The sequence below is a fragment of the Lygodium microphyllum genome, chromosome 19 (assembly GCF_053477565.2).
Source record: "Lygodium microphyllum isolate KBCC chromosome 19, Lygodium_microphyllum_v1.1.10, whole genome shotgun sequence".
In the NCBI taxonomy this organism is placed as follows: Eukaryota; Viridiplantae; Streptophyta; class Polypodiopsida; order Schizaeales; family Lygodiaceae; genus Lygodium; species Lygodium microphyllum.
Window position 1 is genome coordinate 46,398,181 of NC_141153.1, and position 16,045 is coordinate 46,414,225.

Sequence of the window (16,045 nt, forward strand, 5' to 3'; positions counted from 1 at the left end):
AATCACTTCTATACTTGAGTTTTGATTTTTGTTGCATTTAGAGTAGGATAGGATGATTGAGAGATCGAAGCAAATCACTTTAGGGTTGTTGCTATAAACAGGCCCCAAAACAGGGCAAAAAATGGGAAAAATGGGGTTGAAATCCATTGACAAGGCATGAGCACTAACAGGGCAACACTCGGGCATTGGAACGAAGGTTTAAGACCCAAGGAAGGGGGGTCGAGGGCTCATTTTTAGCCTCAACACATAGAGAGAGAGAGAGAGAGAAGAGAGATACCTAGGGCTTGCGGCGGATCGATCGGTTTGTGCAGGAGTTTTCTGACCATTCTAGGTATATACGAACCTGGCTCCTTGTCCATTCTTGCATTCTGGAGGTATATGTGACCTTATGTGCATTAAATCGGCACCACCAATCCAAATTTTGCCATCGCAATTGTTGCGTTATCATAATCGGACCAAGCGTCGGAGTCCGATTCCCAGAATTGGACTCAAGGGTTCGATTACTAATCCCTAGTGTATCTCACCCAAAATTCAACAAAAGGAAACAAAAAGTATTGACATCTATGTGCACAGGAGCTCATAGACTTATGAAAGGAATGGATCTAGTCCAAACCACTCCCTTGAATCCAACTAAAGTTTTGACATCTATGTGCACAAGTGACAAGAGCTCATGAAAGGAATGGACCTAGCCCAAACCACTGCCCTGAATCCAACTAAAGTCTACAAATATGTCTCCTCTCCCCAACTGAAGGCACTAGGAGTTCTCATCAGATACTTTGAATGGTTACATGCACAAGAGCTTATGAGCTCATGAAAGGAATGGATCTAGCCAAAACGAGTCTCCTGCCTCCCATTGAAGTCTTCAAAGACATCTCCTCTCCATAACCAAAGGCACTAGCAGTCACCATCTAAATATTTGCAATGGATTGAGGTCAATGCACCTTTCTTGTTGTAATCTTATATGACAGTTTCCTCTGTCTCCAAAATCAGGTCTAGTTTCTTTCTGTGAAACTGCCTATCATATGTGACTCCAAGAATTGCTGCTTTCTATGTGGTATTAGAAATCTATCAGAGATGTCATTTACATGTTATCTTCAGAGAAGAATCTAGCTTGGCATTACACTCAGGGGAACACTTGCTTCTTTTAATACTTGCTAGCCTGTTGTCCTGCAACTAGAGGGAGGAACTGTAAACTGCCTCCCAATCTCCAAAAGTTCTAGTTGGCCCAGCGCCAAGGAGTCTTCAAGAGGCATAAGGCCTTGGACCAAGCGTATGACCTGTTCAGGGGTTCTAATCTCCTCATCAAGTTTGGGACAAGGTTTAAGCATCTCAGCAAGGCATTTCATTTTCTACCCCGCACCTTTTGACAGCATGGAGGAAATTTGATCTCACTGATCCACATAGTATCATAATGGGCAAAGTTGGTGTGCAGTTTTCTCACCTAGGCAATCAGCTGCCTCATCCTACCAATGCTTGTGGAAAGGCAATGAATACAGGTATTTTCACCCTTGGGTCCCCTACTAATAACTTGAGCACCTTGTCTACATACTGGTAAGGGTTTCAGATTTTGGGATACAGATGTTACATGACCCTTTCTCCTGGTTGCCTAGACAATTCTGGCATAAGTACGGAAGAGAGTTGCACAGTTTGAGCCTTGACAAAAAGCTCCTCCAGGACAGTGCTGCTGCACTGACCCCCTGTTATTACATTTTATTTTAGAAAGCCCTATTACCCACTTTTAAACCAAAAAACCTACAGAGCAGATGAAAATACAAGATTTTGAATCACTTACTCTTAAAGACATCATCATGGTTTCACCATAAGCAGATGGAAGCACATGAGTTTCCATCTTATTGACATGATAGAGTAAAACCAACACTCAATATTTCCAAAATTATTGTTTTTCAACTATGGATTAATTTTCTGTATCTAAAACAATTTTGGCATGACTCTAAAAGACCCTTAATGATGCAACAGAAGAATTACATATCAACACAGTTTGTAAATTCGGTGGAAGGTTCATAATCACTAAAAGAGGGAGGCTCAAGGATCCACCTAACTGGGCATGCCATTAACCTCTCACTTATGCCGCTGACTTCAGGCAAAAAAAAGGTGATGTTATTTGGCTTGACAAGATAAAAGTCAATTTGAGGGAAGAGTTCTGGAACAAGTGAGGCAGTTGGGCACTGAGTTCATTAATGACTGGAAATAACATCCAAGATGTCTATAAGTATATTTACTAGTAGTATGTGAATTTTTACAACAGCAACTGGGGAAACTGATGTACAAGATGTTGATGCAAACAACAGTGTTGAGCTACATTCATAACAGGAAGTTGAGATGATGATTAAATACTATCTTTACGCCTTCACAACAAGTAACTTTTACAGTGTTCTTCACAAAGTATAGTCGTATTGGAGTCTGCATCGCTCACCTGTGTTTCTTTCTCAAATGCAATTTTCTTGGTCCAAAGCTTAATGTGATATTGAAGCTCACACACTTCCTGTCCAACTTCACCTTTTTCCTTTAATGTGTTCCTCAAACAAATCTCTAGCTTAACAAGACGGTGTTCCATATCTTTCAAAGCAAATACATTGCTGGCTTGGATATTGTAATTCTCATTTTCAAGAAATTCTTGAAGAGTGGTGTTTTTGGCAATTAAATCATTGAGTCTGCACCAGTCAATCAACAACTTAAGTCCAAGCCTCACTCTATAAGCAGAACAAAGAAGGTAAGCATAAAACTTAATTATCTTAAAACATAGGTAAAAAGTTCAAAGTTCCAGGCAAAAAGTTTGCCTGCTGACACAACTATCTTTTAGTATTTTCTTAAGAGAGAGAAAAGTACATAATATGAAATTCCATATGAAACTCTACATGGAAGATAAAATGTACACTTTGGAACTCATCAATTTGACCATCAAACTTGAACAGTGAACATAACTATGACACCAAATGAGTGTGATAGACCGTTGATAATACCCACCTTATGAAGTTGTTGAGAAAGAGAGAAAGTCCAGCAAGATTTTATGATACATGTGTACTGGGATGATTTTAGAAGCTTATGATTTAAGATGAAGTTTTATCTTCAATGGCATTGAGTCGGGAAGATGAAAGAAAATCAGCTCAAGAGTGGTATAAAATGATACTTGAACCCAAGGAAGGAAGTCTGCTCTATATGCAAGCAATATATTGAATGTCTCTCACAGCCAATGACACCATTCGATACATCCACTTATTCATTAAACCCTTTGAAGCATATTATATAACTCAATTGGCAGTTTTATCTTCATCTTGCATCAATGCGTCATATCGAGAGGAGTTCATGAGTAGATAGTGTCACATCCTTGGGCATCTAGATGGGCGCTAGTAACGTTGTTCACAATGATCATGAAGTGACTTAGTGCGAATGCACTAAGGACACTTCAGGTTAGAGCAACCGAGTTCTATTTATACGACTCAAGACCCTCGTGTGCATATCATTGTGTGATCACCAATCTTGGACTCTTGGCTTGTAGGCCAATGAGTCCATACATGGGGATGGTGTGGGTTGGTCCTGTGGGACACCAACTCTTGGGACATCATTGTGACCCAACGTGTTGTTAGCTCCTAGGCGGGGGGTGAGCCTATTTGGGTCTATGGTTGGGAGTGGAGTCTAATGTGCATTGCTTTTATGTTCATGGATATGGCTTGTATCGTGTCTCATTTGCAAGTTGGATCCTAGGTGGACATTCCATTGGTATCAGGGCATAAACTTGCTATATGGCGTGAGATGCAATGATGTGCACAAAACCACTTTCCCTCATGGAACCATGATGATTCATGTTTGACAAGTGCGCTTTTATCGCATTTAGGGCAGTATGGAACAATACTAGCACAAGGGGCATACACAAGGGGGCATGTGCTAGTGGGTGGAGGGTACGACAAGGTCAAGTTTCTTGTCTCGTACTCATGTTTGGGATTTGTGTTTAGGATATGCTTGCACACAAGGGTTTTTTGGTAGTACTAATGATTGGAGCCCAAGGAGCTGCCACTCCGGGACTACGGCAGGTCATTATCAATAAGTCAAACTCTTGTGGGCCATATAGATATCAATAATTTTACTTTGACGGTGGCATTTAATGTTAATGTGATCATTAAACTTAATGTTGATTTGGCATTTAATGTTCCTTGTTACATTAACATTTATGTTGACATTGATATTCGATGTTAATGTTGCTGTTTACAGCAGTATTAATGTTATTGTTAATGTTGTTAACATTATCTTCAACATTAATGTTGCCTAGTGTGTCCAGAGAGAGAAGATACAATTGTCCTCAAGAGATGATCAAAACAAAGTAGTTGTGAAGAGAGAAAGATTGCAATCATGGAGAGAGAGGACTATTGTGGAGAGAGATGTAGGGAGAAAGAAATCATGGAACGAGAGGAGATATATATATATATATATATATATATATATATAGAGAGAGAGAGAGAGAGAGATGATTGCACTTATTCACATCATTGAGAGAAATCCACAAACGTGCCGACTGCTTGAGTTCGAACTACTCCCAAGGATCTACAACCCCCCAAAGAGCAACAACAACAACAATGCGCCCATGACCCTCCAGCCCTAGCTGGCTTTTGATGCTTCTGGTCGAGTCATCACTCCATGGGATGGCAATTCTATCTCCCACCCTGTAAATGGGCCTTCCTCATAGCAACATGGAATGGCCAGTTTTGGGTCCCCCATCCCCGCTCCCCATCCCTATTCCCCGTTCCATGCCTATTCCATGTGACTATATAACCACATGAAATGGCAAAGCATGGTGTTCCCTATTCCCATTTCCCATTTCATGTCGCTATGACCTTCCTCCTCACGGGCCGAACCTCAAAGGCCCAATCCCTTTGCGGTGCTAGGAGACTTCCTTGAAGATGATCTACTAGAGACATTGGCAGCAAAGGCCTGGGCCCATGTGGCAAAATCTCATCAACACTCTTGAGCCTTTTGTGTTCGACTAGTCCCAAGGTGCCTCTTGCACACTCGTCCTTTTGTGTTTGTTGAATCCATTGTATTCGGTGCATATATGATGGCCTAGAGCCACCCTACACTTGGTAATCTTATTATCCAGTCCTTTTTTTCGTGATTAATACAAATTAGGGGGGAGAGAGAGAGAGATGACTGCAGTTGATGCTTGGGTATCGAGGCAGATGGCCTATTTAAGATGTGGTATTAGTTGATGTTGCATGGAGGTGAAAGGCTTATGAGTGGACTGCCCATTTTTAACCCACGTACTATATCTAACTGAAGTAGGTTATTAATCAACCGACTTTATTAAAGAGGTTGTTGGCAGTTTAAAAGTCATTTGATTATCTCAAATTCAGCCCTTAGAGCATGCACCCTAAGCTACCCCTTTGCTCCTCTCCTTAAAAAAAGCAGTAAATACAGACTATGTACAGCTAATTCTGTTATTATAGCAGTCTGTTATATCTTGACTCTCATCTCTCAAACATATCCTTTCTTTTCTACAATAATCATCTGCACTCTCTATTCTCTCTAACCCTATCCATTTTCTGCACACCACTCTCTTCTATCTCACATCATGGCCTCTCACTATGTGACTCCTTTCAATGCACCACTGAAAGCAAACCTCAATACATGGAGCAGAGTGGTTTTGTACGTTTAGTATGATACGTTCAATACATGAACATATACGGTATGGAACATACACAAAAATTCTAAGAATAAAATATGTTGTTTCGTATGTTCATTTTTTAAAAAAGCATATAAAATTATATATTAAATCAACCTACACACATATAAAATGTGCAACTTAAAATAGATCATGGAAAGCACAAAGTTTCATGAATTGGAGTTTAGAAAACAATTGCAAGGCCATATAAGAGTTGAAACTAGAGTCATGTGACATGCTCTATTGAGTACTCCAAAAAGATACAAAAGAGCATTTGCAATGGCACATGCTATCACTCAATGCTCATAAAAGGACTCAAAACGACAAAATACAAAATGACTACTCATGAGGACGACATCGTCATCACACCTAGAGATACTGGAAGGCGAAGAGTTTCCCTCACTAGAAGAGACCTCGGATGGCTCACCAAAGTCACCATCCCTAATGAAATTTCTATCATCATCATACTCAGGCTCTCTATTTGGAGCATCCTCTACTCAAGTTCTCTAATTGGAGCATTCTCTAGCCACGTTCTCTAGTTGAAGAGGTCTAGGCATTGCGGAGAAGAATGAGGAGAAAGGAGCCAGGGAGGAAGAGGGATTTGGGAAAGGGAGAGGGAGAGGGAGAGGGTGTAATATGTATGGATGAAACTTGAGAGTGACAGGGAGGGAGAGGGAGAGGGAGAGGGATAGGGAGAGGAGAAGTTAGAAGTTACAATAGCAAAAAACAAAAGGCTTTTTTATACAAAAAAAGCACCAACTACCACTTTATAATGGTCATTTTTAAAAAATATTGTTCGAACACGCAAAACTACCATGTGGTATGAATGTACAGTACGGTACTAAATGAAATATATTGTATGCAAACAGAATGCAACCCCGACACAAAGGATGCTCGATCAGCTTCTCCCAAACACGAATACATGCACGTATCGTCCAAAAGGATCTTCTTAAATGAAGTTGTCCCTGTGGCAGTTTTGTAAGCTCAAATTAAAGACATGCAATAGCAATTGTTTCTAATCAATGACTAGATTGAAAATTTTCACAAGTTGTTTAAACTTGTTATGGGGAAGATTGATTTATATTCACAATAATTTAAGGACTTTCTCCACAAAATGAAGGCCTTGGAGGACCCATAGGTGTTAGTCTATATGGACTCACTCTTTGAGTTGCCGTCACACTATCAGAATGAAGTGGTCCGCAACCATTTACATTCTCTAGAGGATGTTTATAGGTGGGCTAAAAATTTTGACAATACTTTGGTTGCCAATATGGGCAGCTAGTCGACAAAGCAGGTCCCATCGAGTTCCCTCTACCTTCAAGCCAAAGAAACCTTCTACCCCAACAACAATTCATCAATCACCTTCAAAGCCATACAAGAAGAAGGATGGTAAGCACAATGCAACTAGCACTAAGAATCGCTCTAAACATTTTTGTTTTGCATGGCATCAAATTGGACACCTTCATGGAAACAAAGAGTGTCCACAAAACAATAAGGTAAAATTGGCTTCAAAGTCTCCTGTAAACATTGTAGAAACTCTAGGAATTTCTTTTGAATTTTTACCAAAGCATTTCTTTGTCAATGTGAGTACTTGCAATGGTTATTCCATATATAAGATTGTGTTTGGCCCACATGATCTTTTAAAGTTCAGTGGCCATATTAACGGCCAAACAATTACAATTTTTCCTGACAACAGTTCTACTTACAATTTTCTTTCTTCTCAACTAGTGCAGAGACTTCGACTCTGCACAACGGTACTTACTGACCTAGAATATCATATATGCGAAGGGATCAACCATGGATCGTTGGGATCAAATGCTACCAAGATTGGATATTTTGATCCAACACTACCAAGAGTTCATGGACTTCCAATTAATGAGTATCAACCATGGCAATGTCCTTCTTGGCATGCCATGGTTCTTTGATAGATTTTCCTATTTGACTCATGTACTTTTTTTTGAGTTTGATAATCTCTATCATGAAATCGAGAGCTCTTCGCCCTCCAATATTATGAATCTAATGTACATATGATATCAACTTTGAAATCCACTAGATGTTTTTGTGATCCAAATGTTGTTACCTATATTTGTTTTATTGAAAAGGTTCAATCATCTATGGTCCGATGTGATTCTCCTCCTTTTCATAATTATATTGATACAAATTTAGGCACGACCAAATTGCTTTTGGGAAAATGCCCAAGGGATAATGTGTAAAAAGAAATGCTCGTCTACAAAATACAAACACAATTGTACAACAAATGCACAAACTATTTAAGAACACAGTTAGGGTTAGGGTTAACACAGAGACAATGAACACAAAAGATAATGAAACAGAATAATGAATGAATAAATACAATACTCTAATCAACAAACACGTTATGCAAGGTGAAAATTTACCCCCGAACTCCCATATCTCGAGGACTAGGGCAAAGGGTATCAATAAATAATGAATGAATAAATACAGTGCTCAATTCAGCAAACACACTATGCAAGGTCAAAATTTACCCCCAAACTCCCATATATCTCAAGGACTAGGACAAAGGGTATGAGTGGGAAAGTGTGTTGTACTCTAACAAGTCCTAGACATAGTAGGCAATAGCAAACACAGCCTGTGAAGCCAAATGGGCATAGGAAGGTGCAAAATCTGCAAATGCTGATTAGGTTGATGACATGGGCTGAACAACAAAATGCAGATCTGCTGGAGTCATTTGAAGGCTGGGCAGCAGCAGTTGTATGCTGATGTCAGCAAGCTAGGCAGCTATCAAGAAAAGTGACGTGATGGTATGCACTCATACTATATCAGAGAGAGTGTAGGGTTTGCAAGGAGAAACACAAAATGTGTATGGCAAACACTAAGAGAAGAAAAACTCAGAAACTCAAAAGAAGAAGAGTGAAGAAAATTATGAATGATGAATCACTAAATCATGCTAAATGAATCAAGCTCATACAATGGAGCAAAAGCTCAAAGATGATTGTATTGTCCTAGTTGATCAAGTGGTAGTATCTGAAGGAAACCTACACTGTGAAGGGAGCGAAACATAGTCCTCTAGGAAGTAGGATATAGAAGGTAATGCTGAATGATGAAGGAAGGGACAGCCAACTCTAGAGGGAGAGAAATGCAATCCTCAAGGGCTGTCGAAGATGAGGAAGAAGATCATCGGCTATAGATAGGTCCTCCTGAAGACGAAAATCGGCAGGGCGGCCTACTAGATGCACAAACACAGCCCTAGAACGACCAGAAACTGCAAAATGCAAACTATAGGAGATAGCAAGTGCATGCCGAGCCGATGCCAAAACCGAGAGGGGTCCAAAATGCAAACCGCAGACTGTAGAGCTAACGCCAAATGCAACAAATGGTCACCAAGTGGGGGAGATGATGCCAAGCTGCAAAACACAGCTTGGAAAGACTCGCCAAATGGAAGATGACTATCGCCAGACAATAGAGGGGAAGAGTCACCAGGCAACATGTGGATCATGGGCAATTGGTCAAGGAAAACTATAGCCAAATGCAGCTTGGATGGTATGCAACAAGGTGCGTGACAGCAAAGCAATAGGGTCCACGAACTGCGATGTCCTTCTTGTGGGGTGTGAGCGGCAATGGAGAAGCTGGAGAGGGAAAGAATGCAAGAGAGAATGACTAAGAGTATTGAGATGAATGAATGTGAGAGAAGTCAAATGGGGAAAGTTAGTGCCATATTTATAGGCACAAACTATCTTGAATGGTACCCCAGTAAGTGGGTGCCTAACCCTTTTTGGAACTAGCAATACGAAACTAAAAGGAATGCAAGGAGAAGAAACATATTGAGTGATTGGGTTTCTCAACAGTGAACATTTGGAGGTGGGTGTGCAATAAACACAAGCTGGGACAGCCTTTGATAGCAGTCACTAGCTGATCTAGGTCCTGATGAACAGGCTGAGAATCCTTTGTAATCAGCAACAAGGAATGGTCAATAACAATGGTGGGCAGCTCCAGCTGAGATATCCTCCATGAATGCAGTGTGGACAGCAGTGAGAAGGCACCTGCAAGCTGCAAAAACGAAATTAAGGCTGAGTGGTGGGCAGCTTGTCTATTTATAGATTGTTGGGTCCTCCCAAATAAGGGTTTGGCTTACAGGACATATATACTCTCTAGGAATGCATTTCATTGAATGAAAGTTTCGATAATTTTATTAATTAAGCTTATTTTGGGGCTATTTTAAGTGGCTAATCAGCATGCAATACATTTTTAGCTCAACATGATGGAATGGGCATGACCTTTTACTTGATTTATTGGGATATTATTAAAAGTTAGCCTTATCAAAACTCTTTAATAGATCATGGCATTAAGAGCATGTCATAGATGCTAGCCAAGGGATTGATTCACATCATTCCCAAAACATAGTGGGAATAAATTAGACATCACCCAGTGGAGATTGATCACTTTGCTTGGAATGTGCATAAAATCATCACAAAGCAAACTGTCTAAATGCAAACATTATCACACCACACACTCAAACAGGTTTTGTTAGGAACCCAATCTCCTAGACAGCATCTCCACATGTTGGGAGTCCACCCAATTTGCCTGTTATAGAAATCAGGACCTCGTCCTGGTTCTTCTCGATTTCAAGAAGGCATATGAACAAGTAGATTGGGAGTTCTTTGATGGCATTATACTATGAATGGGATCTCTTGAGAAGTGGGTCGGAGAGAGTTGTAGATCTCTATTCATCAATGTAAAGAAATGGTAGGCTCTTTGTAGTGGAGATGACAAAATCTTTACAACAAAGACTAGCAATTAATGAATGGTGAATGAACTACAACGATGATATAATGACCTTACCCTCCATGTCAATAGGACCGGGACTGAGAGAATCAAGGAATGGTGACACCCAAGTGGTCCAAGTTAACTTCAATGTCCAAAAGCTCGAGTGTGGAAGTGAGCGGCAGCACCTGCAAACATCAGTGGAGGGAACAAAATGCAATTCTCCAAGCAACAGGACTTTGGTGAAGACTCCAAAGTAGCAAAAGGATTCAGTGGTGTAGGCAACAATGGAGGGAGCAAAACGCAGTCCTTTGAGCAGCAAAATGCCGGTCAACACCTTGGGTAGCAAAAGGAAAGATGTTGATAGTAGTGGAGGGAGTAAAATGTAATTTTCCTCATAGGAAGATGTCAATGGTGACTTAGACAGCAAAATGTAAGGCCTGCTGGCTGAAACACCTCTCCATGGTTGATAGGAAGCACTAGTGATGTTGATGATGATGAAGTCAGCTGGCAGCCCTCATGAGCGGCAAAACACAGGCTATACAGTAGGAAACACAGGTACAGTTAAGCAGAATGATGGCAGAGAGCAGGGAGATAGTGGGCAGAAGCTGGCGATATCCTCCAGAGCAGAGTGGCAGCATCCAAAAGCTGGGTGGTAGGTTGGACATCAGGGCAGCATAACCAGGCAATAGGGGCAGCTGGATTATGACAGGGCTGATGGAGAAGGGAGAGCACTCAGGATGAGTGGGAAGAATGCTAATGATTAGTGAGAGTGATTCAAGAGTGCAGAGATGGATGCTCACATGTCCTTATATAGAGGATTTTTGGGCATTGGGCCATTAATGCATGTTAAACTTCTGTTAATGCTTGCCTTTAATTTTTAGTGGCTCACCAATCAACCCATATCAGGTCCCTGTCAGTGGTACTAGAGAAGAGATTTAGGCATTCAGAGATTGGTAAGACGTGGTTGTCTGCTTGATGCCACCTTTTTTGGTACTGTAGTAGAGTCTATGAGCTCAGTCTTGACAGATAAATCTACAGGTATTGGAGGGAACAGATTGCACATCCCAACATTTGATGAGCTCCTTGACGTGGAGTTTGCAAATGGCACAGATGTTTATCTACATGGGAATAAGGATAACTTCACAACATTTGTTGCAGCCATGGAGATTTTGACAGAGGTTTGGATGTTCTCATTGATTGGTATAAGCCATATGAATTTTGGGTTTGCAACACTAGGACCTCCACATGGGATCTCCAATCTTGCTGTCTCAGATATTTTGGATGTCATGGTGGGATTGATGTTACCTCAAAGTAGCAGCTGACACCTCTTCTCTTGAGCATAATGCAGAAGCTCCTTTATTGGAGAACTGTAAGCAACCACCTGCAACATAATGGATTGCTGCATTGTGGCAGTATCCAGTGGATTATGAAGTACTTTTGTTAAGATCGAAACTTCTGTCATAAATTTTTGCCAAGGACAACAGTCAACCACCCTGAACACAATCGATTGCTTCACAAAAAAAAAACCTATTTCAAGTGGGCAGGGATTAAATCTGACTAAAATTTGCACTAATGTCACTAAATAAAGCAAGGCTGCCAAGAACACTAGAAGAAGCAACTATCCAAGGCAGAAAAAACTCAGTTGTGATGCAGAAATTGACCTCCTGCCAAAAGCATTTACAGATCACCCCAAAACTTGCCAATACCTCTAGCAACTACAAAACCAAATATGAGATTGAGAATCCTGGACTACTATGGGGTTTGAGAATGACATATCCTGCTGGAACAGCTACCTCTTGAAGTCTTGCAATTACTCCTAAAGGCCTGCCTTTCTAGGCTGTTTTCTCTTGTAATTAGTTGGAACCTAACATATTCTCAGAGCCTACTAGCTCTGCTCATAACCGGTTGAGTTTCAAGCAGGTTTGATTCCTTACGTCAAAGGAGAGTCGTCAACATCAGATTCTTAGGAGTTTATTACTACTAAGGGACCAAATGATGGAACACCATCACTCTCAGTTTTCATTAAAGAGATGCAAAAAGGATAAATTAGCATTGCCTATAACCCTTAGCCTTTCCAGCTACTAATGTTCATTCACTACTTCAAGTGCCTCACTCGCTGCTGACACGCCTATTCCTTAATGCCAGAAATGACCGCATTTTCAAAATGTGTGATTCTTTTGAAACCTAGGTTAGCATTTGCTTTTGAGTACCAGTGCAAATATCTTAGTGAAATTCCAAGCTGTTTTCCAGCCTAGAGGCACAATGTCTAAATCCCTCTATCCTACATTATTGTGATTTCTGACACCATAGATCAAGAGGCTAAATTTGAGCTCTACTAAAAAAAAAAAATTAAATTCATGTTAAAACATCAACAACTAAGTGCTATTATGGGCTTATTCATAAGTCTGAAAGATTAGATGGTCTCTGTCAAGCAAAAGCTTATCCCACTGTGAAATAAAACCATTTAGATGGTCTCTGCCAAGGAAAAGCTTATCCCACTGTGAAATAAAACCATCCGACATATAGCAACATTGGCTTAATGAATCTGCTCTTAGCCAGAATAATAGCCAAACACTTTTGATTCTTACAGCCTGTTGTACTTACAGGTTTGATTTATGAGTATTATAGATGTATTGAAGCTCAGTTCAGTTACAAGTTTTATAGTTTACATGTCCTACTTATTGAAATGTATATAACCTGTACCATAATCTTATTATGCATTTGCATCACTCATTCTAAAAACGCTTCTTTTACTTGTGTACAAAAACATGTTCAATTTTTGTTGTTGTCAGCTCACAAAATATTGAAGATCAAGAAATATTACCCTTTAGGGCCCATCCTCCAATCTTTAAGTCTTCCTCTAACCATACATACCATGATGAGGATTGTCTCCCAACATGTTTGTTTTTCCTTATTTTAGACTTTCCCATGCACTTCTATTATGTCCATTTATGTTAAAGAAGATTTTCTAGGCAGTTTGTTCACTTTTAAAGATGTTACGCTGTTTTTCCTGAAACCTTGAAAATGATATATTTATGTCCCCAAGCTAGTGGTAAGACTTCTATACACAAACCTTGTGATCATATTGTGCTTGAGACGCATGGAATCATCGAGATCCTTGATGTTCTCAGTGAGCATACCAAGCTCTCTTTGAAGCCTTCCATTTCGTTGCACCAAAGAGAGCTTTTCACTTTCTAGTTTCTGTGTCTTTGCTGAAAGATTGTTGTTCTCACTTGTCAGGTTAACCAGGTCGCTTTGCATAGCCAACCATTGCTTCTGCAATTGAGTGGAAGCCTTCACTTTCGCCGAGATTTCATATGTGATGTTGGCAATCATGTGGTCCCAAGGTGTGAAGTCTTTACGAACAAAATGAGCTGTCAACTTGTCATATTGTTTATTTAGTCTGTCTATCTCTTTTGTTTTAACATCAACTTCAGAACGTTTTCTTTTTATCTCTGCTTCTAGTTTTGAAACTATTAAAAGCTTCTGACTAATCTCTGATTCCAAGGCACAAAGGCTGTCACACACACTCTGATTATAGCTCTGCACCTTCAAGATGTCATTGCGTATTTGAGCCAATTCAAACTCTAGTTCAGTTACAACCATATCTTCCTTCTTAGCTTTCTGCCTGGTGCTAAGAATTTCATGAACTAACTTCTGGTGTGATCTTTCTAAGGTGACCTGATCTCCTAAGCTTTTAATCATCTCATCTTCCAGATTTATGAGATCTTGGCTTTCCTTAAGTATTTCCTTCTCAATACCCTGCAGTTGGAAAATATAGTTTAAGCATATTTGATTCATATACAGTTTACACGTTTTTTACACAGTCTGCACGCTCATCACAACTATGAAAGATCCATGCCCAAGGATTATGAAAGTCTACCTGCTTTTCTGCCTGAATAATTGCTATTTCTTTTGTGACTTTCTCAATGTTTGCCTCAATATCCTGGACTGAAACCAAGATTTTTGTGTACTGCTCTAGGAGCTCCAATCTGGCAGCTACAATCTGCTGGATCTTTCTTTGTGTTACCCTAATATGATTGTCAATGGAGCTCAGAGTGCCAACTTGCTGCTCCACTTTTGCATGTTCTTTTCTGATAGCTTTCCTAAGTGAGTGCTTCTCACCCTGGATAGCAATTTTTTGTTCTTTCTGTTTGTCAATAGCATCTTGTAAAGCCTGCATTATGCCCAAAATTCAAATAAATCATTATAATAATAATTTACATTTAAAATAAGGAGACAGATCCTATGGCTGATTTGGAAGAACATAAACAGAATTATGTAACTGATGCAAACATACTCCTTTTTTCACCAATAGAATGCCTTCCACTGAGTGGACGGGCCTTTGGCTCAAATCTACCCTGCAAGGGAATTTTGGTGGAAGGGTTTCTTTGCAACCAAAAGATTTATGAGATTGTTTTCAAAGATGGATGTTTCGGACGCGTGTCTTGAGAAACTCTCCTTTTCTTTATCAGAACGAGCAATGCATGTGTTGCCATGGTCATTCACAAAGACTATTAGGGACTACAACACATGGTCATTGAAAAAGGTTATTAGGGACTAATTAAGTACAATCCTTGAGTATGAGTTCAGGTACTAGATTTTCCAAGGGCATGGAAGAAAGGATTGCGGGGATTGCTTAGTCTCTAGGAAAAGTGGTCTGTCCACCAACACCCACAGATAAGATCTTTTTTTTCCAGAAAAGAGAAAGCACTATATTTATAAATCCCCTCAGGAATAAAGAATCCTAAGGCAAAAGTAAAGTACAAAGCAGCTCTACATGGGATTTCCATACCAAAAAATATACAAGAAGAGGGAAATTTATTTCAAGGCACTAATGAACAATCACGAGGTCTATACTGCCAAACTATATGAGGCTGGCAATGGATGAAAATGCCAAAATCCCAAGTCTTGAGATAAGCCTCTCTTGAATCTTCTCATCCTCATAGTCTCTAAACTGCCATGCTTCCTCTTCCATCTCTTGTGAAGAGTATAGACAATCACTATCCAAATACAAAAGAGAGTCTCTGTGGTAATATGTGCAACAAGTCTTTAGCATGGGTGCATCTAGCGATCCATATTACCAAGCAATAATGGTAGCTATGAGCTCCCATCTACAAAAATGCCTGCAGTCCACACAATCTATAAGAAATCTAGCATGATGATCTTGCTCACACGCTACCCCAAACAAGGTAAGCATGACACCCTCATACATCCTCATATGTGCAAGTTGGGCCTCTATCTATGACCCAAGCAACCTTCTCTCATAAAACAATCATTCAATGTAGAGTAGTTGTGCACATACAGATGGATTCCTCAAAGTAGCATGCTCGCTCTACAGTACAGCCACAAAGTCTTTGGAAATGCCTTAGAAATGTTTCAGGAAATGTTGCAGAAAAGTGTTTAGGAATGCAAGAATGCTACCTTAAATACCTCCGATAAGACTACAAAAATGTCTAGAAAATGCTGCAAAAAAGTTTCTAGGAATGCTTGGATGCTTCAAAAATGTGTGTGGAAACGCTACATACTTGGAAATCTCCAAAGAAAATAAGTCTAAAGAGAACAAAATTAAAGAAAATATGAAGAAAAGCTAGGAGCCAAGGAAGTCTCAAGAATATATTGCGTAGTTGT

At 40.0% G+C, this 16,045-nt stretch overlaps 1 protein-coding gene across 5 annotated transcripts in view; it reads right to left on the bottom strand.

Annotated features, from left to right (window-relative positions):
* Positions 1–16,045, bottom strand: part of LOC148019825 (uncharacterized) — a 90,300-nt gene that overhangs the window by 40,743 nt on the left and 33,512 nt on the right. For all 5 annotated transcript variants that reach the window (XM_087700005.1, XM_087700004.1, XM_087700007.1 and 2 more), the window contains 3 exons: positions 14,298–14,591; positions 13,488–14,176; positions 2,435–2,672 (listed from right to left, as the gene is read on the bottom strand). In XM_087700005.1, the coding sequence (XP_087556131.1) occupies positions 2,435–2,672; positions 13,488–14,176; positions 14,298–14,591 (1,221 nt within the window). The remainder of the gene's footprint in view (positions 1–2,434; positions 2,673–13,487; positions 14,177–14,297; positions 14,592–16,045) is intronic.